Here is a 22,650-nt window from a genome sequence, read left to right on the forward strand (position 1 = left end):
ACTGCAATCTGGGGGAAAAAAAAAAAAAAAAAAAAAAAGAGGTCATACGTTCATTGTTAAGAAAACTACCACAATAAAACCAAAGGTTCTCACTCATCTCAAAGACGACCCCTATGGCATTTTCTATTGCAACCAAATTAAAAGCAACAGTAATAAAGCAGCAATTGCCTCTATAAAACTATTCTGGAAAAATCTGTAAGTGACAAATCCTTAAATGTTCATTTTGCTTCTAACAAAACCATTCAATGTTGCTTCCTGTTATAGTGAAAGGTCACTAGGTCTATGCATACAAGCAGATTCTCTATGTGAAAATAGAGAGGGAGTGTTCTGCGCAGACACAGCACAATATGATACCACACGGGGGAGAGAAGGAAAAGAGAAGAAATCTGATTTGGGAACCTAGTTTTGTTTTGTACTTTGCTCATGAGTCAGAAGCAAGTGAGTGTAATGAGGAGGAGGTGGCATTAAACTCATCCAGGAAGGGAGCGAACACTTTTGCACTATCTCTAGAAACTTCTCCTGTCAGTTCAAAAGTGAAGTTCAGGATCTCCAGAGGGAACAGCAATTATCCTCGCTTGGCTTCATGCACAGTGGGAATGAGGGAGGAGAGAAACAAGTAGGGATTCTATTCTGAGAGTCTCTAGAATCAGGAAATAATACCAAGAGGTAGGAGTGAAACTAGAGGTCTGAAAAGCCAACCCCCAAATAGTGCTCTTACAAGGACACAAACTATTTAATTACAAAGCACATGTCCATTCATTTGCTTCTAATGCTGTCTGGATCTATTTTTATTATACAAAGTTATCTTACAAAAGGAGATACTTCAGATATTTTAAACTAGCTCACAAACAAACTGGGAGTAAACTGTAAATCTGTAATTTCAAAAGACAAGTTATAAGTTTCCCTGCCAAATCAAACAAGAGAACATTAATGATGGTCACAAAGGGGAAAGGAAGTTACAGGTTTTAAAGGGACATTATCAGTTCAAATTCACAGCTAAATCCAAGCCCCATTAAAGTCAATGGTAAAACTCCCATAAGAAACATAGGACTTGCCATACTGGATCAGAATGTGATCTGTCTAGTCCAGTGTCCTGTCTGTAACAGTGGCCAGCACTAGATGCTTCAGAGGAAGATGCAAGAAACCCCAGAGCAGGCAGATGTGAGATAATCTTTCCTCCACATTAGGTCTCTCCCTAATTGTTAGAGATTAGTTTAACCCCTGACTCACGAGATTAACATTTCTTCCAAAATTTTTAGCAGTAATTGTTCTAACTCTGGATATTCATCTTATCCATATAAATGTCCAATCCCTTTTAGAATCTTGTAAAATTTTAATGATATAAAATGTAAACTGAGTAGGCTTGTTTTTAACATATGGGGTAACACATGTTTGGGCTCAGGCTGGAGCTCAGGCTCTGGGACCCTGTGAGGGAAAAAGTCCCAAAGCTCAGGCTCCAGCCCAAATGTCTACACTGCAGTTAAACAGCCTCTTAGCCCCAGCCCCGGGAGCCCAAGTCAGCTGGCATGGGCCAGTTGCAGGCGTCTAATTGCAGTATAGACATACACTTAGTTTCTAGAGCAGAACACTGCAGGATATTGCTTATAACCAGTTTCTAGTGAATTTCATTTTCAGATTATCTTGCACCAGTAAAATGGTACAATATTTGGGTTGTAAACCCTGTAGTGGAATACTTAGCTGTTATAAAAACTTCTTTCACTAGAAATTAAAAAAAAAAAAACAAAAAAAAAACCACTTTTCTATTGAACTTAGTTTTTATTAAAGATAATTTTTATAAATCTTTTGTTCCATTTTGAGGAACAAACATGTCAACTCATGTATCTAGCAGAAAACAATATGGATTTACCAACAAAGATATACTTTACACACATGGTTTTATTTTTTTCTAGTAAACATCTGTCTTGTAATACCTTTCACTTTCTGCAGTCTGCATGGTTTCCATCTTAGAGGGAGCTCCTCTGTTAAATCCTTTCACCTCCTGCTCCTCCAAAGACTCCAGCAATCGAATTACATCCTTATTTACTCCTCTTCGTTTTGCCAGAACAAGTGGTGTTGCTCCTTGGTGATTGCTAAAATAGTCCCCCCAAGAAAGTGGATGGGGGAAGATAAACTATAAAATGAGAATTCTAAGATAGGATGAATCTGCATAAGTATGCAATGTAAAATGTACTGACCAATAAGTATTTAGGACCAGTCTCTAGCTACACAAGATAGTAAACTATTCTTAGTTATAAAAAGTCCAAGAATAAAAGACAACTGTATGAAAAATTAAGTACAGTTTATTTTTAAAGCACACAACCCTATAATATTTTACTCTTGGTACAAAGTCAAAAATCCTAGTACAATGGGGTCTTATCCTGATTGTAGCCTTTGGATGCTCCCGCAACAAAAATAAACAAACTAACAACATATTTATATCAGTGTATAAGGCTTTGTATGATTACTGCTTGAAATCTAAGTTTCTTCATAGTTCCTTACTATATAAGAGTCTCAGAATATTAAGCAATAAATGAAACACAGGATGGGTAAATCCTCCTACCGTACCTTTGAAAAAACCGAACCAAGTAGGAGTACATTTGTTGCCTTCATATTAGAGGCTGCCAGCAAACAGGTGTTTGTGATAAAGGGAGGAAGGGAAAAAACACAATGACCCTGGGCTGGCCAATAATTAATATTGCTGATATGAGGAGATCCTGGGCAGCTCCAATAATCAAAGATGACCAGAAGGCCCAAGGGCCTAAACTTATTGCCTATTTTCCTCTGCTGGGATGCATGTGCAGAAAGTTCTGAGAACAAGGTGACCCTGGCTAACCTAATTGTACTCAATAAAATAGCTAGTTATTTGGTATTCTGAGTGCTTGTGTCTGGACACAAGCATCTGACAGCTGCTGGGAGCTAGGAAGAAAGAATATACAATATTTAAAAGAAGGATTGGCTTTGAGGAAGGGGGAGCACTGAAAGGCAGCACGGTCTCCCAAAGAGTATGGGAGAACTGATACACATTTACTGTATTTTCTTTATTTATTACAGTAGTCAATTAAAGCATTAAGACTGTGGTACAGAAAATTCTAAAAAAAAAACAAAAAAAACCCATCACTCTAAATTATTCTGTGATGCCATCCACCCCCTCTTGGCTGTCTGGCCAAACCAGGATAGCAGAGCCATCAGCTAGTGAGAGACAGTGGCTATGCCAGCCAAGCCCAACAGCTCCTGCTTCTATTGCCTTTCATGATGTTCATGATCAGTTAGGAGTGGGCCCATGCATTTGTTTTTCTTTTTTTTCATAACTGGCATTTAAAAAAATTGAATTTCACTAAATTTACCATTAAAGCATTTGTATGAGGCAACATATTTGTACAAAATACTCCTGAGAGAGACTAATATACTATAAAGTGGTCAAAAAAGAGATTACAAACTTACCAAATATCAATTTTGAGTCCATTAGAGACTAGGAACTGGATAGTATCCACATGCCCACACAGGTGAAGGGCTGTGTTACCTTGGTAATCGGTGGCCAGTAGATCAGCACCAAATTTGTGCAACAGCTGACAGATGTCTACATTTCCTCTGGCTGCTGCAAGGTGCAGACCAGTTCGGCCACGACTGTCACGAATATTTGGGTCAAACCCACTCTCCAGCAGCCGCTTGGAATAGTTAAAATCCCCATCAATGCATGCCTGCAACAGGGGCACATTTGTCTGGGAAGAATCATTTACAAAAACATAGGACATTGTTCCACTTCTGTCTGAAGTATGTGGCAAACCTGCAGTTAAAAATGAGATGAAATGGTGAAGTGAAGTAAATAAATACAATGCAAACACCTCACAAATGCTTTCTCAAATAAAAATGCAAAGTAGTTTATGAATATATCTCTGAAATCACTGTATATTGCATATTATTTTAATATGCTGCAGTCTTTTCTGATACAGAGAGAACGCTCCTTTTAATCCTGTTCACACCTGCTGGAACAGAAATGGATAGCCTTGTTACTTCAGAGGATTGCACTAAAGCACCACCATGAATGCAAGACACTAGGTAAACCCCACAGAGGGAGAGATCACGCTCTGTAGATTTTATATTAAAAAGAAAACTTTGATAGGTCCAGCCTGTGAGCTAATTCTATTTAGAAAGAGGGGAGAGGGAAGAAGAGTCATCTTTTATAACTCAGATTACAGGACTGAACAAACACACTGGGCTCTCAAAGTAATCAATCAGAGTTTTCACGTACTATAAATAAAGTCACTAATGGGATTTCCTCTCTCATTTATCTGTTCCTTATTTACATCTGAACTTCAATACACAGCTGCTGAAAAATTCATTGTTACTGTGAGCATTACCTCCTTCACTGTCTGCAGGAAATTACATTTTTCAGCCACCTCTGCAGAACATTTTTATACAGCACCATAGGTGGGCATAGTGTTTCACAAGCAACTATAAAGACAAGGTGCCTGCCTTGAGGAAGTTAACTTAGACAAAGGACGAATGATAGAATTTTTAGACCATGTGAAGACAACAATGGTAAATCAAAGGAGGGTCTAGAACTGTTGTGGGTGCAATTTCCATATCAGGACCCCATCCAGCAAAGCAAGGGAATAGTCCCAAAGGTTTTAAAAGATAAACATGTACTTTGTTGTTTTGGTCTAAAAGTGCAAGGTAGAAATTGGTTGCACCACAGATTTCTTGAATCATATTTAATCAAATAATAATTAGCAACTGACTAACTAGAGATAATAGGTATTGTGAAAGAAGTGAGTTTTTTAAAGACAGATTTGGATGGGGAGAGAGTGAATAAGTGACTCTCAAGACCAAGTAAGGTTGTTCCATGCATAAGGGACAGTGGGGAAGAGGCATGAAGACAAAAATGAGAGAAGAGGAAGAGAATGGTTACTCAGGAGGAGTCACTGGTGCAGAGTGCTTGAGAGGGGAAGATAAGTAGTTATGATGGCTGGGAGGGACTATACAGGGCCTTGCAGGAGAGGACCAGATGGCTGAACTTGATGTGGAAGACAATGAGTAGCCAGTAAAGAGCTTTGAACATAGGAGTGACGTAGTCCAGGTGGTGGGCAGGGAAAATGATTTTACCAGATGAATTCTGAATAGACTGGAGTGAGGAAAGAATCACGAAGTCAGAGAGGAGGCGTTAAAATAACAGGGCTGAAAGAGGACCTAGACTTCGATTAGAATTTTTCTGGTGGAAATGGAAAAGAAATTATGAATCTTGGATACTTAGTACTCCATGCTCATGACAATTCTCTAGCAGATTATAACCAGGATTCTGATTAGCTAGCTGAAGTACTTTATTTCTCTTGCCTATATAAGGCATCCTCCAATCCTAGTGCACTCATTTGGCTGGAAGAATGGAAATATGGCCAGCAGCCAAAGAATTAGATGTAAGACTTCTCTTGCTTTTGGGGAGTTTACACTGTTCATGCTTTATAACTCTTCCCTAGTGTTTCAGATTAATCATTTTCCAATACCTACACTACAGACACCTTGGTTTTGAATGCTGTTCTGATTAAGAGACTATAACATTTTAGTCTATTCAAATTAACAAGTATTATTTACAGCTCACGAGTTAGCAGAATTTGTCCAAATGAGAAATGCCATCAGAATGTATGTATCAACACTATTTAATTTGTCGGGGCAAGAGACAAAGCTGACTTTTCTTATCTCAGATTTGGAAGAGGAACAGATGGGGAATAACTTTCTGGCCCTGAATAGCTACATAAAGAATGACTTAATTCAGCACCTCTGCAGAATACGTTCTTTTTAGTCTGCAAGTAATATTTATGTAGGGGATAATTTACTGCTTACTTGAAAGCACTCTCTTCCACAATCATCTCCAACAACAGAAAGCCATAAGATAATTCATACAATAGTGTTTCCCTTTAGGGCACTAACTACTTCCATTTTATCCAGATATGGACAGAGCAACTGAAAGAACACAGAATCTATCTCAGGGGCGGGCAAACTTTTTGGCCTGAGGACCACGTCGGGTATCCAAAATTGAATGGAGGGCCAGTTAGTGGAGGCTGTGCCTCCACAAACAACCAGGCATGGCCTAGCCCCCGCTCCCTATCGACCCCCCCGCTTCTCACCCCCTGATGGTCCCCCTGGGACTCCTGCCCTATCCACCGCTCCCTGTCCACTGACCACCCGCAGACCCCTCACCCCTGACTGCCCTCCACCACTCCATCCAACCCCTCCTCTCATTCCTGACTGCCCCCATTCAACACCCCTGTTCCCTGCCCTCTGATCGCTCCGACCCCTATCCACACTCCCGCCCCCTGACCATCACCCCAAACTCCCCCGCCCTCTATCCAACCTCGCCTGCTCCCTTACTGCACTGCCTGGAGTACCGTGGCTGGTGGCGCTACAGCTGCGCCACCTAGAGCACCACGACAGGCAGCCGTGCCGCCCGGCTGGAGCAAGCCACGCCACCGCACAGAGCACTGGGTCAGGCTGGCTCTGCAGCTGCGCGGCCCGACAAGAGCTCACTGCCCAGAGCATTGCGCCAGCAGTGCCCTGAGCTGAGGTTGCGGGGGAGGGGGAACAGCAGGGGAGAGGCCGGGGCTAGCCTCCTGGGCCAGGAGCTCAGGGGCTGGGCAGGAGGGTCCCATGGGCCCATAGCTTGCCCACCTCTGATCTATCTGGTACTTTCAACTGAAATGCTACAAGAATTCTGGTGGGTTGCATGGCTAGGACTCCTCAACTACAGGGAGGGAAAAAAAAAAATCAATGATTTTGTTTTATTTAAATAGGATTTTTTTGATAAAATGCTTTTTAAGGAAAAAACCTATCTAAAGATAGTTTTAATTACGACACATTATAGCTCAAAGATATCTCATCACGGAATAGGGATTATAAATTCTAATTCTATAGCATGAGACAATATATTCATGTAATGTTTCAGAAAAGTTTTGTAAATGCGTTCCAATAGTTCATGGATTAGGGCCCCAATTTTATGGGGCTCCAGGGTCTTCTGTATAGATTATTTAGGTTAATCTTTCTATCTACCCAATGGGACTCACTGCTCAGTCTAGAAGATACTATCAGAGATGCTTAGTTTTGCAGTTCTCAAACTGTGGATTTGTGTCTCCAGAGATAACATGCTTGTTAACAGAAAAAACGTTTTTAAATAAATTAAATAAATAATAAACAGAGATGAGAAATAACAGACCTCAATCCTATTGTCCCTCTGCAAATTTGTGTACACAGAGTCAATCCCTTACTGCTGTCTAAAAGTGCAAAATTTCAAAAAGTTCAATGAATAGAAGATTGTAGGGGGCGGAATAGATCTGGACAAGGAGAAGAAGTCTGGAGAAGGGAGGGACAGGCAGTAGAAACAAAAGTGAAACTGTTTGAGCAGCATATGCCAGAAGTCTTGAGGTCTTTCTGAGTGCAGTCTTCATTGATTTGAGATCTACCATACCATTCTCTCACTAGAAGGGAAAACCTATAATGGCAGCAGGCTGTAAAGGAGACCCAGTTTGGGAATAAGAACCATTCAAGAAATATCTGTTTGCTGATGATGTTTTAAAGACAGTCACACCAGTGAACTGGTGGAAGTCATTTAAGCACTTGGATTTGGAGACTGTTGAAGTGATAATCTCACTTTTAACAGCAGTAACTTCTTCTGCCAGTGTAGAAAGAATATTTTCTTCCTTTGGACTAATTCATTCCAAATTGAGAAGTCGTTTGGGACCTGAAAAAGCAGGAAAGCTTGTTTTTCTTTTCCAGATTACGAACAAATAGGAAAATGAAGGTGAAGAGGACTGAGGTAGCTGCAGAAGCCAATATTTTAAGTTTCTCATGTTGACCAGGCTGACACAGTCAATTTAGTTTGTTTGTTTTTTTAAAATTCATTTAACTATTTTAGTTAAAAACAATTAAAAAAAAAAAAAAAAACTGGTTTTTAAAAATCTTGAATGTTTAACTAAACTCAAAAATTCATATGTTTGTTTTGTTAAAATATTTTATGTTTGCTGTTAAAGAAAAAAAATCCAGAATATATAACGTTGTTGTTTTAGTTAAATAAAACAATTTAAATGTCTGTCTGGTGATGTTCTCCTCCCAATACAGCATGGCAAGAAAATCCTCCAAATATTAATGATTAACCTGTTGAATTGGAGATAGTTCACCTCCCAATGACTTCATAAATATCTGCTTCAATTACCTTTGGTAAATGAAATAACCAAACAATCATTCATTTTCCGATATAACTATAAAACTAATCTGAAAAGTTTTCAAAATAAATCACTTTAAAAATGTATAGGGTGTACCTTCTAAAAAAGAAACCTACATCTATCTCTGAGTTGTGAAGAATACGTATTAAGGTTATAACAACCAACAAGAATGCACTTTTATGTAGAAATCCATGATTAAATCGTGTCTTCCTGACTAGTGATTTAAATCTTGATTTTTTAAATCATATCGACCCTGTACAGCAATCTAAATTTTCTTGTCTATTTCCCTTCCAAAACTGAAGTGGCACAACTGTATCTTCTTCAACCCTAACCTTCCCCACAAGCTGACAGGCTCAATCTCCAAAAGATGCAATTTTCACATTAGAACTCTGTACTAGATATACCTTAAATCATTTTAAAATCTTCAAGTAGCACAAACATACCAACAGTATAAAAACTCACTTGTTCTTAAGAAAATAAGATGTTGCCTTCAGATGTTGCAGGACACTGGTGGGATCCTTAAACTTGTTTAATAAAATGTCTTGTAGTGTATCAGCGCAAATCTGTAACAAACAGACTATTCCATTAGAAGAACAGTACAGAACTTTCTGAAAAAAATTGTGTGTTCTCTGTATTTGTTTGTACATCTGGTAAATCCTCCTAGAGTTCTCCAGGTACTTCACATGCAAATCTTAATAAACAACCAAATGGCCAGAAAAAACTCACTGGACTAAGTATGCCAAGGTGGTTGTGGTGTGTAGATGTGTGAAGAAGCAGCTGTTTACCATGGAGCAGGATTTGAAGTATTCTGGTTTAGAACTGATACTAACTAGAACCTCCAGAGACACGCACACTGAAAGGCGAGGATTTAGGATAAACCCTTAGTGCTCCACAGTAAGTAAATAAAAACAAGCAAAAATAAATCCCACTTGCCATTGTTTGAGGATTATGGATCATGCAACTGGCATATTCCAGGCCACAAAACATAATTCCAATATTCCAACATGCAGGCTACCAACCTCTGCCAGTAGTTCTACCTTGTGACAAAGCTAGAACAGTCTCTCCCAAAATTACCAGTCCCCTAATGTCAGAAACGTTAAACAAAAAATACACTAATGTCTTGAACTGCATCTGGTTTAGTGAAGTTTTCTGCCACCAAAATACAGTACAGTTATGATGGTTTATTTGTTCAGATACCTTTGATAACTTTGGATAAATAAACTGTGGATTTAGCGCTCTGATCAGAAGTTGCAACCTTATGCAGGACATCTGCCAAAAGGGTTACTTCTGCCATGACCAGTACTTGTTAAAAGGATTAGAAGAAATATTGAGGTACTCACCAATCTCCTTAAATGGTTTCAGAAAGGTGAATTTGATGGCAGCTCTAAATATAAGCGAAACACAGCGTCATCTATCAGTCACCACAAATGTATGAGACAAACTAAAAAGGAAGGTATGTACTATAGTGTTGAGCAGCACACATACTGTAAAACAAGCATTCTGAATATTTGTGAGAATTACCATTGTTGCACCTGAAACAAACACATGTAATTTGATTCAGTGAATTACTCATTCCAAAAATGTGGCACTATTTATTGAAAAATGTATCTTCTAATAGACAAGCAGTATACTTGTATAAAAAAAAGTACGGTTGTTGTCATTTTGGTGCAGTAATATGAAATGACTATTTTTAAATAATCAATTAAAGATCATTTTAAGTGAGAAAAGGTGTTAAGAGGACGTCAATTTATTCTAAGTTTATGCAATACATACAGATTGAACACAGAAGTGTGATCACAGAGTATATTTGTACTATTAATGGGAATTATGCAATAAATTGCTTCTTCAGTGCCACAGGAGTGGGAATATCTCACTAAGAGGAAGAATCTAATGAAACTATTCTGTTTTCAAGAGGAATCATAGGGGAAATGATTAGATGGTCATAAAAGTTATTTACGTTTATTTATTAGAAGCCTGACGTCTTTAATTTGCTTGTAATTCTGCTAATAAGTCAAGCTTTTTTCTCTTACATTTTTTGTGCCCATTTAGACAAGAAACTGCAGAAGCATCAGGGGAGGAATTCTCTTTAGCAAGTAAAATCACACTACTAGCCACAATTTGTCAAATCTTAAACAGCTTGTAAGTTTGGAATTTACCAACTCTGAGTCATTTTATTTTGCAGCAAGTGGATGTTTTCCTCTTTGTATTTCTCAATATGTAACAATCAAAGTAAAACAGCTACCACTCAGTACCATGAAGATACAAAGATATGGCTGGATCATTGATGAGACAGATTACTCATGGGTACAGGTTCTCCCTCATATGCATCAAACATATTAGTTATGATCAGGGATCCTAGAAATCCATTTGCCACAGAAGAATCTTTAGTTTTTACATTTTGTGAAAAAATAAAAACATATATTAACTACATTTGACTGAAAGTACCAGTGTCACTTACTCAATGCGCACAACCTTCTCCTCTTGTTGTTGATTTTTGAATGCACTTTAAATTTACATACAGTAGAACCCCGTTTATCCAAGCCTCCATTACCCGGCTCTACGTGTTAACCGAACCACCAGCCGCCCGGGTCTGACAGCGGCAGGGCTTGGGCGATCAGCTCCAGGCAGCTGGTGGTTTGGTTAACACGGAGAGCTAGATAATGGAGGCTTGGATAAATGGTGTTCTAATGTATACCAATAAAACATTGTGTTCAACAGATAGCTATACATATTGTGGCTAGGGAAACTAAAGTTCAGCATCCATTCTATTTGCACAGACTTTTATGGGGGTTTTAATCAGAGAACGTTGGATTTTTTAAAATCACAAAAAACTAGGATCCCTAGTTATGATTGGCCAAAACCCTTTAGTCACCCAGTCAGGGCCACCCATAATGTATCAGTACTGACAGGCTGTGGGGGGGAAAAAAAAAAAAACTAGGAACACTCATGCCATCTCTCAGAAAATGAATGAGAGTAACCATTACTACCTTTGCCCTTTAAAAAAATCGATCAAAAGGATGCAATGACATGTTACCAGTGAATGAGACTTCCTGTCATTAATGACTAATTCTGACTACCAGAGCCAAAATGCCAGTGAGTTACCACTGGTGATATTCTGACTAGCAGCAATGGGATATTTAGAATATGTCAACAAGTCAATGCACTGTGATGGAGAATATGGAGAGGTTAATGTAAGAGGTACACAGTTTACACATAAGCTCTACATTCATCAACTCCTTAATTGCATATAATCTTCCACCCTTTGTCATACACTTTTAGAGTATTTAATTGATACTGGCTTGTATAGCCTCTCCTTTTTTTAAAGTAACAAAGCATCCATCTTAAGCAGTTTGCCCACATCCTCTGAAAGTGAGGTTTCCTGTTCAACTGGGATTGCATGTAAAAATACAGCAAGACAAGAATAAGCCCTATTTACATGTGCATGCAAGATAAAAACAAAACTAAAATGATGTAATTTTATCCATGAGAGAAAAACACACACTCTAAGTACTTGTCTGAGTCCTCCTCCCTCACTGCTGTATACGAGTACCTCTCAAGTATTTAAAAATAGAAACAAATAGCTCCCTCTCCCCCTTCCTTCCTAGCATGTAGGAGAAATTACTCGGTTAGTTTACAGGATGTGTTTGTGTGTGGATTTCATTGGTATGTGGAAATTGAGGGAAAGTTAAGTTGAATCAATAAGTTTTGCATTTAGTTCTGAAAATGCTACGGTCTATAGTCATTTTTGCTTAGGGAGAGAATTCCATAGTTTACATTCAGCTCCTTTGAAAGATCTGTATCCTGCACTCACTCTCCCCCTCCCCCCACTGGATTACAGTTTCATGGTTCCAGTGAAACGGAACTGTTGTGGAAGCAACCTCTCAGGTAGCCAGAACCAATCCCATGGAGGGCTCTGAACACCTCTCAAATTCAGAGTTCACAATATACAGATCTACACTTCACTAACCTACATCACTTGGCATTTCCCCTCCTCCTGCCTTTAGCTATTTTCCCAAGAGTTTCACTTTCCATGGTGTTGGCACACTGTATCCAGGGGCCATAGAGATAACAATTTTTAATGGCCTATCATTTTGTGTTTTCTCAGATGGGATGTATGAGTTGGTGGCAGTGCAAAAGCAGCACTACCTGTCATTTGCTGCACACTAAGGAGACTTAAGTGTTGAATCCCTTCCACTAACTGGGACCTGAAAATCCAGTTTTAGATCTGGAATCTTCCAGTCAGCAAGATACCAGTGTTGGAGGTAATAATTCCCATTTTCCTTCAACAATATTAAACAGGGGTGTATGAGATTTATAGCTATACTATCCTGACTTTAATAATAACCATATCCTGAGAAAAACTTTGGCATATAATATTACCCAGCTCTCATATATAGGGTGACCAGATAGCAACTGTGAAAAAACAGGACGGGGGGTGGGGGGTAATAGGCGCCTATATAAGAAAAAGTCCCAAAAAACGGGACTGTCCCTTTAAAAATGGGACATCTGATCACCCTACTCATATAGCACTTTTCATCTATAGACTGCAAAGTGCTTTACAAAGGAGGTAAGAATAATTACCTCATGTGAGTAAACAGAGGAACAGCGAGTGGATGTATCTTAGCCAAGCTCACTCAGCATGTCAATTAGTGGCAGAGCCAGGGACAGAACCAGATTTCTTATTTCTATCCACTGCTCTATCCACTAGAGGACACTGCCTCCCAGTACAGTATAACGAATGTGCTGTACCCCCACCCCAAAACGAAATTTTTGGATCTTGCTCTGTTGCAAAAAAGAATGTTACATTACACCACAGTTTTACTGATGAGGGGATTCACAAACATTTCCCCTACCAACCACATATATGCAAATCAGTTGCATCAAAGTATTTTTACAGACAGAATTTGTTTCAGAATATTTCACTATTTAATAGATGCCTTTAAAAACCCTTTCTGAACCTTGCCCATTTTTATACTTTGGCTAGGGAGCGTTCAGTGAGGAGCATAATTTACAGTGATGTTGAACATACCTATTCAAATTACTTGCAGACTTAATTCACTGCAATTGTCTCACGCAAAGCAGACACAATAACTGAAGGAAACTGAATATATATATTTAATCTCAATATAGAAATTGAAACAATATTTGCTGCCTAATGCCATAAGTTCTAATACTTCCGTCTTTATGGGAAATTACTGAATCACACTCTTCATAGTATAAATATCTTCCTGCTCAGAAACCTTCGTGCACATTCTCTTTCCACTGGTATACTGCAGGAATGCTAAACAACAAGGACTTCCAGTAGTTACTTCAAGGTCAGTGCAACATTTTTTGTTTAAAAGCTACTGATGATTATTTTTAGCTCTTGGTGATACATTTCAGTTTGAATTTGCTGCAGCTCCTAAAAGATTCTTATGCAATAGGAGACAAGTGCCAGTGAACAACTGTCCATCAGCAATCAATTCTTTAATAAGTGAATTATTCTCAAATTGCTGTTTGTATGTGGATGAATGGTGCCACCATGCGACCTGCTGAATTCACATTCAGCTGCAGCAAACAGCATATAACCCCTCAATATTTCTTATTACTTGTTTCTGTGGCTGTTGTTTTCTTGAAAGAAAACTTGCAAGTAAGTTTAAATTATTAGGGGGACAAAAGGGGATCCTGAAATCCAAACTAACTTGAAAAAGCTAGAGATAAGTTTTGCAGCACTGTTACTAAACTCTGTCCCATCTAACTGTTTCCCACTAAAAATAGAGTGTATTGTCCATGAACATCTCTCATCACTTATGCTAAAGATGGTTATCCTGTCTGGTCTTTGATCCGTATTCTACTGATATTAGAGGCTTGGACTTGGGCCATGGGTCTCGAGATAAGATCATTTTCCTTCAAACCACCAAGATTACTTCTGCCTATTTACAGAAGAACACTTCACGTTCTGTCAACAGCTTCAATACCTTGAGGTTACTAAAATGGAGAGACTTCCTGCCTTTCAGGGACATAGAACTGAGTGTCATGGGTACGTCTGGCATAGTGTTATTCAGCAAATTAAAATACACACATTATAAACCAGTCAGCCACATGAACTTTATATTAATATACTAACTTTTTCTTCCCTTTTTTGTCTATCACTTGACATATTCTATCTAAGGTTACGCCTTGCGTTGCATGTCTCCTTGAAAATTGTGCTTACATTTTTCTAGGTTAAATCTCCTACCCATACATTTAACCTCCGTGGGCTCCTTCATAAGGTTTCAGTAGGGTAACCATACGTTCTGTTTTGGCCAGGACAGTCCCTTTTTTAACCCCTGTCCCGGCTGTCCTGACTTTTTCAGAAAAAGTGGGTCAAATGCCCACTTTTGTCAAAAAAAGGGGATGCAGAGGAACATGTGGAGGAGCCGGGGGTGAGGGGGAGCAGTGATGCCAGGCTCATGCAGGGGGGAAGCAGGCTCTCAGCGGCGAGCAGGCAGGGCTTGGGTGAGCAGGGACACCAGCCCCATCCAGGGAGTGGGAAGCAGGGCTCGTATGAGCAGCTCAGGCCAGCCCCGCACGGGGAAGGCGCGGATGAGCGGCTTGGGCTAGCCTAATGCAGTGACCCATTTTCCCTTTGGGAAATATGGTCACCCAAGGTTTCAGCGTTCTCACTCACTAGCATTTACAACATTCAGTCCCATATAATGGCTAACAAACAGAGGCAGGTCAGCTTAGGGGAACTCTAGGTTAGCAGAGCCGTCTTAATTTTGTGCACTATACATCTATAGTGTATGCTATTCAGTAAAAACTTTTAAAATATTAAAAACACATTGCTATGCTTGTTCACAATCGGTCCTTATTGCTAATATGCTTATTTGCCAGTACTGGAGGTTGTGAAATTGACACCATCAGATTTATGGCTCTTACTATGCAACAGGACAGACACACACACGATCACTTATTAGACTTCTGACAGTGGAATCAGTTTATCATAGCTAAATATGTGATGGATTGAAATAGGACATCTGTTAAGAAGTTGGTAAGTCTCTGTCAGTAAAATGTTATTTAAAATACTTTCACCACATCACCTTATGCAAGGACAGGCCACATCATGTGGCATGAAATGATGCAATGGCACAACATTTTTAGGCTACATCTCTAACGAGTACATACTGATGCTAAGCACTGATCCCTTCTTGTGTCAAATTTTTAAAAATAGTAGCTAAACTCATAAAGCAATAACCTGGAATTTAATTTCCCTTTTCCTGATGTCAGTAATGATGATTGTTGAAGAAATGTAAATGTCTTCTTCATTCAGTATTATTTTTGGTGTTTTTGTATTTTTCTAGAAAAATCAGTAAAGAAAAAAATTAAAAGCTAAAACAAAAAAAAACAATTCCTGTTCTTCAGGCTAGAGGGACTCACCCATAACCTGTTCAACAGGATTATAAATACAGCTATTTGCCCAAGTTTTGCATCTTAACTGCTTCCAAAAGAATCACCCATCCAGGAAGTTGCTATGGAACACAAAACAAAAACAAAAGTTTCCAGTCATCAGGTTACAGCAGGAGCACTCTGTATACACAGACCTTAACTAAACTGTTCACTGTGTATTTTAATTTCTGCTAACTAAACTGCCTCCTCAAAAGCTGTGCAAACCATGGATCCCAAAATTTTAGACAATTGTTTCAATTACTTTGGTTTTCATCAGAGAGTGGCTGTTGCCCTCAGTTCTCCTATCACAACCATCAATCCTACCTCTTCTGCCTAACACAGTGCTTGTATACACAGGGAAACTGACCAACACAGACATTGCTTTAGCTATGTCGTTATAACTCCCCCATGTGGACATTAGTCTAGAATAATTACTTGCTACAGCTAGGCTGGTCTTTTCCCCCCATGTAAACAAGCAAACAGTTCCTATTGGAGTCTGCCAACATTGCTTCTGGAAGGATTAGTTTGTGGGGGAGGGAGAGTGAATCAGCAGATGGGAAGGATCACGAGACACCTGAGCATACTTCCAGACTTGCTGGCCCAGGAATGAGGGGACTGAGTTGAAGGTCCACATCTCTGATGCCCACATAGTAGAGCACTGCATCACTTCTAGACTACTGTGCTATCCCATTACTTTTTAAAATAAACTTAATGATTCTAAAGTTTAAATAAAACTGTAGGCAATTCATTTTTGTTTCCTTGTATTTATAGTTTATAACTCAGAAAAAGTGCCAAGCTGACTGAATTAAAACTAAAATCTACTTGTCCTCAAAACAGAAACAAGGCCAACTGCAGTAACAACTTCCCCACTCAACAATGCGCCTCAACTCTGAGTCAGGAGAGACAATCTGCGGGGATGAATAGACATTCAATCCTTAAAAAGTGACAAAGAGTCCTTGGCCGCTCTGCTGAGATTGCCAGTTACATGCATTTATACCCCATAGTATCAGAGTCACAACGAGCGTGCCAATTAGTATGAGTTGTCATGATGGTTTTTGTGATGAGATACCCAGAACTCAAAAAGTTTACCAGACATCTAAGCGCCAAAGGTAAATCAAAAAGACAAAGGGGTAGCCTTACTAATAAAATCGAAGGGCAGGGCTCTGGTAAGAAGCCCCAGATGCTAGTGAGGGTGCAGGGATTTCTAACAAGGTATTCCATCTTTTATAATCATCTGCTGACTAGGAGGTATCTGATAAATCTAAAGTTCGACCCTCTACATGCTGGAAGTTTGAAGGAATTTTGTCTCCGTCCCTGACGAACCTCTGGGTCTATCAGAAGGGATCTCTGCTATTCAACCCTTGCTTTTTTTTTTTTTTTTGCTTTCTCTGTCCTTGTGTGTCTCTGGTGATGATATAGTTTTTTCAGGCAGGAGAAATATGAATTTGACATGATTCTTGAGAGCTACACTGCTGTTTACAAGATTTTGAATAGTAACAATGAAACTGACCCGTCTTTTAATTCTATTCTGCTGCTTGGTAAATTTGTGAAAACTCAGGAAAACAACACTGTGCATCAATCAGCTCACATTCAGTTCACATTTGGATGGTTATGTTCACAACAGTAAGAGGTAGAAAATTATTTAAAAAAAAAAAGCTTAAATTCTGGAAAAACTGATACCTTTGGGCCCCACACTCACCAGCAAAAATGTCCCACTTGCCAATGGACTGTGAATGCCTTGACTTTCAAATGTTTGTATTCATGATGGATTTTTAAAACACAAATGACACGATTGCATCCTAAGTTGCATCTATTAAAAAGCCAAATAAAAATGTAAACTATTATTTTAAAGTCAGAGCCTTTCTGGAATGGCCTCACCATTCTTTACTAAACTGAAGTCATACTTTCTTCCATGGGAGTAAGAATATTTAATAAAATAATTCAATTATACTTAAAAGTGAGCTGCAAGTTGTTTAATCAAAACTCACTCAACCAGTAATGAACCCAATGGCCACATAATAGGGGCACGTACCATATTATTTTAAAGTTAACATTTTTCTCTCTAAAAAGTAAATTCTCCTGTGCATTCATTTGGCTTGCAGTTTTCATTATTTAGTTTTGTTTTGTTTTTTCTATCTAGTTATTCAACACATTCAGTAAGTTACATAAAAATCAAAGGTTCAGAAAGGACAGCAAATCCTGGCAAAACAAAAACACTAATCAAACTGCAGTATCTGCTGATGTGCAGTGTCTGCTGCTATCAAAGCACTTCTGCCACAATACCAAAAAGGTCAGGCAATTGATGATGGTGAGACCAACAGGCAAATGGGGATAACTGATATTTTACCTGATCTTAAAAATAACTTTAAAAGCTAGCATTTGTAAAAAATATATATATTTGATTGTGTCCTTCTCCCACCATATTTCATATGCAATTTGTCTTCTTAGGCCAGACCCTGCCAACATTTACACACGTTTAACTGTGCACATGAGTAGTCCTACTGACATAAAAGCGTAAAGCTAAGCACTTACATAAATATATGCAAGATTGGGGTCTTGGACTGTAAGATTTTCAGGACAGGAACTTATATAAATAGCAGTTGCATCAGAAAAATTAAGCTTTAAAACTAATTAGAGAACACTAAAATTGTAATTGTCACATTTTGCAAAACTAAAGCTTTCTTCAAATATCTTTTTTCTTTCAATTCCATTATAGCATTACTTGGTCTTATTTTATGTAGATGTTTAATACCAAGTGACACTTCTCCAAAGCTAATTATTATTTAAAAAAACACTTTTTTTCCCCCCAATGAAGGCTAGTGCCCAAAAGAATGAACAGCAATACCCAGATTTCCTAAAAATGCCTTGAGAGGCAATTCACAACACCATGAGGAAGAGTGGTCAGAAACTGTACAAAAAAAAAAAATAAAGGGTCACAGCACTTAGAGCTATTGTGACCACATACAGTCACATTGCAATGTTATTAAGAATGTCAGTTGCTGCAATTTTTCCTTCAGATTCTTTACTATACATTTTAGAGCCTTCCCATAGTATCTCTTTTCCTTCCTATTGTGTTAGCCTCTTTTCTGTCTTTCAGGCTAAAGAGCAGTGCTCATAGTAAGCATTACTTATAAACTTTTATTTGATCCTTCTTGGCGCTGCTGAACAAAAATATTAGACTTTCTCACAACTTGTTTTGATATATTACTAGTCCCTCATAATCCACACAAGGTTTTAGAAAATGTTGGAAGACAAGCTGCCAAAATAGTCTAGTGAATAAAAATAGCATTAAATAGTAGGAAAACAACCCAAAACAAAATGCAGCCACGTTGTTTATTTTGGTATTAAAATAGTTAAAAGGTGGAAAGCAGCTTTCAAGGAAAGAAATGGAAAAAAAGAAACTACAGTGAACTCCCACTGTGAGAGATTTCGGGCTTGTCTACATGGGGAAATTATTCCAGAATAAGAAAGGGCGTGCATTTAAAGCACAATAGCTATTCTGGAATAACTCTCCGTATGAACATTCTTATTCTGGAATAAGTATCCATACAGGGTCCTATTGCAGAATAACTTATTCTGGCCCACTTCCCTGTATAGACAACTCCTTAGTGATGTGAGGATAGTGCTCAAAGCTATTAAAATCAGTGGGGCAGAATCTCCATTGCTTTTGAGCTACAATTGCCAGAAGGTAGCTCTAAATTACGTTCAAATGCAACAGTCCTCTAGGAGCTGCTCCAAAGCCAAGAATAGCCTTAACTAGACAGTGTACTCTGGCCCCATCTGCTGCACTGGGGGCTGTGAGGAGGGAGCAGCATAACTCTATTCTGGCAGTTCTATGGCACTGAAGAAAAAACCTTACACCAGGAGTATTCTCTGGTGGCTGGAGCTGCCCTTTATGTTGCTCTGGCAGTGTAAAAGGGCTGCAGAATACAACAGAATTTAGCCCACTGAATTTACAAGTAAAAGACTTCTTCAGTCATCTAATCATTCCTCTGCCAGTGCAGGACTGTTCCCTACTGTATGTATTAGATTATCAGATTAAAAACTATTTTAAAATCTATGCCTGTATTGCTAATATCATTCTAGGCTATTACAAAAATTAAAATTCAAACCTTTCACCATTGGTGTGGTTGGTTTTCTCCCCCAATACACCTCTCTCTTTAACTCACAAAGTGAGTGTCCAGGCAGTTTCACTTTTTGATGCTCATGCACTAGCATGATTCTATAATATTTGAGTTGCAAACACTGCACTACTTTCATAGCTTATTAAAAATACAGAACATACAGCACTGTTAATAAAACTTAAGAACATAAGAATGGCCCTACTGGGTCAGACCAAAGGTCCAGCTAGCCCAGTATCCTGTCTTCCGACAGGGGCCAGTGCCAGGTGTCCCAGACGGAATGAACAAAACAGGTAATCATCAAGTGATCCATCCCCTGTTGCTCATTCTCAGCTTCTGGCAAACAGAGGCTAGGGACACATTCCAAACTTACTGGTTTGTAATTTAAAAACAACAAAGCACAGAACTAAAACTAAATTATAAGGTTTGGTCTACACCACAGATTTATGTCAGTATAATTACATCGCTCAGGGGTGTGGAAAATCCACACCCGTGAGCAACAGTTATACCTAGAGCCCTGAAAATCTGCTGATACCCCCTTTATATCGGCAGATATCTGCATCTGTTTGCGGATCACGGATGGATGTGGATCCAAATTTTATATCTAGAGCTCTGCAAATCTGCAGATATCCACTTTATATCTGTATTCACAGGTATCTGCAGACCATGTTTGCGGATCGGATTCGGATACAAATTTTTGTATCTGTGCAAGGCTCTAGTTATACCGACCGACCTCCTGGTGGAGACAACCCTATGTCGATGGGAGGTCTTCTCCTGTTGACATAGTTACTGCCTCTTGAGGTGGAATACCTATGCCCATGGGAATGTAAGTAGCATCTTCATTAAGAGCTACAGCTGCGCTGCAACAGTGCTGTATGTGTAGACAAGCTCTTAGTATGTAACAACAATCTCGACTGGGGCTTCTGGATGCTACCACAGTACAAATCTTAAATGGCAGTACCTTTTAAAATGAGATGTCTACCGTTTCTGACCGTCAGAGGGGTGAAATATTGGAACGGCCTTCCGAGGGAAACGGTGGGGGCGACGGACCTGTCTGGTTTTAAGATTAAGTTAGATAAATTTATGGAGGGAATGGTTTAATGGTAAAACATAGTAGTCAAGGAAAACCAAGAAATGGTAGGTTAATTGTATAATGGCTGACAGGGGTCAGGCTGGAGACTCTTGCCTATATGCTCGGGGTCTTACTGATCGCCATATTTGGGGTCGGGAAGGAATTTTCCTCCAGGGCAGATTGGCTGAGCCTCTGGAGGTTTTTCGCCTTCCTCCGCAGCATGGGGCAGGGATCTCTAGCAGGAGGGTTTCTGCCAATTGAAGTCACCTAAAACAGGATTGGGGACTTCAACAGCAGAGTCCAGGGAAGGGGTAGGGACGGTTTTATGGCCTGCAGCATGCAGGGGGTCAGACCAGATGATCATATTGGTCCCTTCTGACCTTAAAGTCTATGAGTCTATGAGTCTATGAGTTTTCAAAGACTATTTCAGTCTAACAGATCACCTCACTGTTAGAAAGAACAGGAGTACTTGTGGCACCTGAGAGACTAACAAATATATTAGAGCATAAGCTTTCGTGGACTACAGCCCACTTCTTCGGATGCGTTTTTCCTGATAGACAACATTTTCTTAATTCTACCCCATTATACTTAGTTCCCTTTTTGTTCTGCCAAAATGTAACTCCTCTGCCTCCTTACTGTTTTTTACATGCTTAATGTTCTTGTACATGCTTACATCTCTCACACTCCTTTTAGGCATTTAGTCAAGCTGTACATATTTATAGATTTGCTCGTCTTTCTTTGTAAGTCAAAGTTAGACTGCAAGGTAGGGAATTTTTTTTTCCTCACTCACTTCCCTTCTCTTACTTCTCGTTTTCCCATCCCTTCATCATTTCAAAGGGCCCCTCCCATGCCTTCACAGTGACATTTCAAGTATTTGTAGACAGTTATATCACCCAGGCTATGCAGAGTTAGCTATTTTTAGTCTTCTCACATCTTCATGACAATTTTGTGGATAGTGTCCAATTTGTCAGGGAGGTGCTAAAAACTAGAGTCAGTTATACCCCTGCGTTAGGTGGCTCAACACAGCATTAATTCTGTGCTACCACATCACATTGGGAACCGGCCTAGTTGCCTAGCCAGTATCACAGCTGTTTTTCAACATTACTCGGAATGCACAACCCCCCTCCTCCTCCCCTGTACCTGGGATTAGTTTGGACTACACTATTTATACATTATCGCTTGTACTGGACCAGGGTGGGCACGGGGCTTTACACAAGCCATCGCTTAGACAGGCTTTGCCACAAGGCGATTACCAGCCAAGGGGCAGGCACAATCCGAGCCCTGAAAGCAGCAGGGCGGGAGGGTTTCTGGCCGGCATCTCCTGTAACTCCGCTAGCCTGGCCCTGGATGGGCATTGCCGGCACTGCCTCGCGGAGAGCACCGCTCTGCGGGCCTGTGTTACGCAGCGGGCTAGGCCCGGCACCCAGGACAGGCCCTGCCCTGCCGTCTCCCCCGCTGGGGTGGGGGTGGCAGCTCCGCAGCAGCGAGCGGTGCCGGGTCCCAGTCTCGGCGCGCCGGGGTCAGGTTGCCCACCAGCCAGGGGGGCGGCGCCTGCCAGGCCCGGCTGCCCCGCGTCGTAGCCTCCCCCGCGGCCAGGTGCGGGTTCTGCGCCCTTCGGACGCCCCCGCGGCTGGGCACTCAGCAGGGAGCGGGCCCCGCGCCAGAGCCCCTCCCGCAGGCCTTGCCTGGCTCCGACCCCCCGCCCCGGGCCCAGCTCCTGCCGCTGCCCGTCCCGGTACCTGAGTCCCGCAGCGCCGCGCTGGCCTGCTTCTTGGGACGCACACGGAGCCGGGCCGGGCCGGAGGCCGCGCCACCTGCTGGTCGGAGGCCGCCTGCACAGCTC

The 22,650-nt window shown here is 40.2% G+C and overlaps 1 protein-coding gene across 3 annotated transcripts in view; it reads right to left on the reverse strand.

Annotated features, from left to right (window-relative positions):
• Positions 1-22,650, reverse strand: part of ANKRD46 (ankyrin repeat domain 46) — a 26,012-nt gene extending 3,362 nt beyond the window's left edge. For 2 of the 3 annotated variants that reach the window (XM_034763386.1, XM_034763384.1), the window contains exons 1-5: positions 22,547-22,650; positions 9,548-9,591; positions 8,670-8,770; positions 3,442-3,784; positions 1,932-2,090 (exon numbers count right to left, since the gene is read on the reverse strand). In XM_034763386.1, coding sequence (XP_034619277.1) covers positions 1,932-2,090; positions 3,442-3,752 — 470 coding nt within the window. In that variant the 5' untranslated portion in view covers positions 3,753-3,784; positions 8,670-8,770; positions 9,548-9,591; positions 22,547-22,650. Of the gene's footprint in view, positions 1-1,931; positions 2,091-3,441; positions 3,785-8,669; positions 8,771-9,547; positions 9,592-17,313; positions 17,422-22,546 lie in introns of those variants that run through there. The other variant, XM_034763385.1, reaches the window with a different exon arrangement.

This window comes from Trachemys scripta, chromosome 2, assembly GCF_013100865.1.
Source record: "Trachemys scripta elegans isolate TJP31775 chromosome 2, CAS_Tse_1.0, whole genome shotgun sequence".
Taxonomy (NCBI): domain Eukaryota; kingdom Metazoa; phylum Chordata; order Testudines; family Emydidae; genus Trachemys; species Trachemys scripta.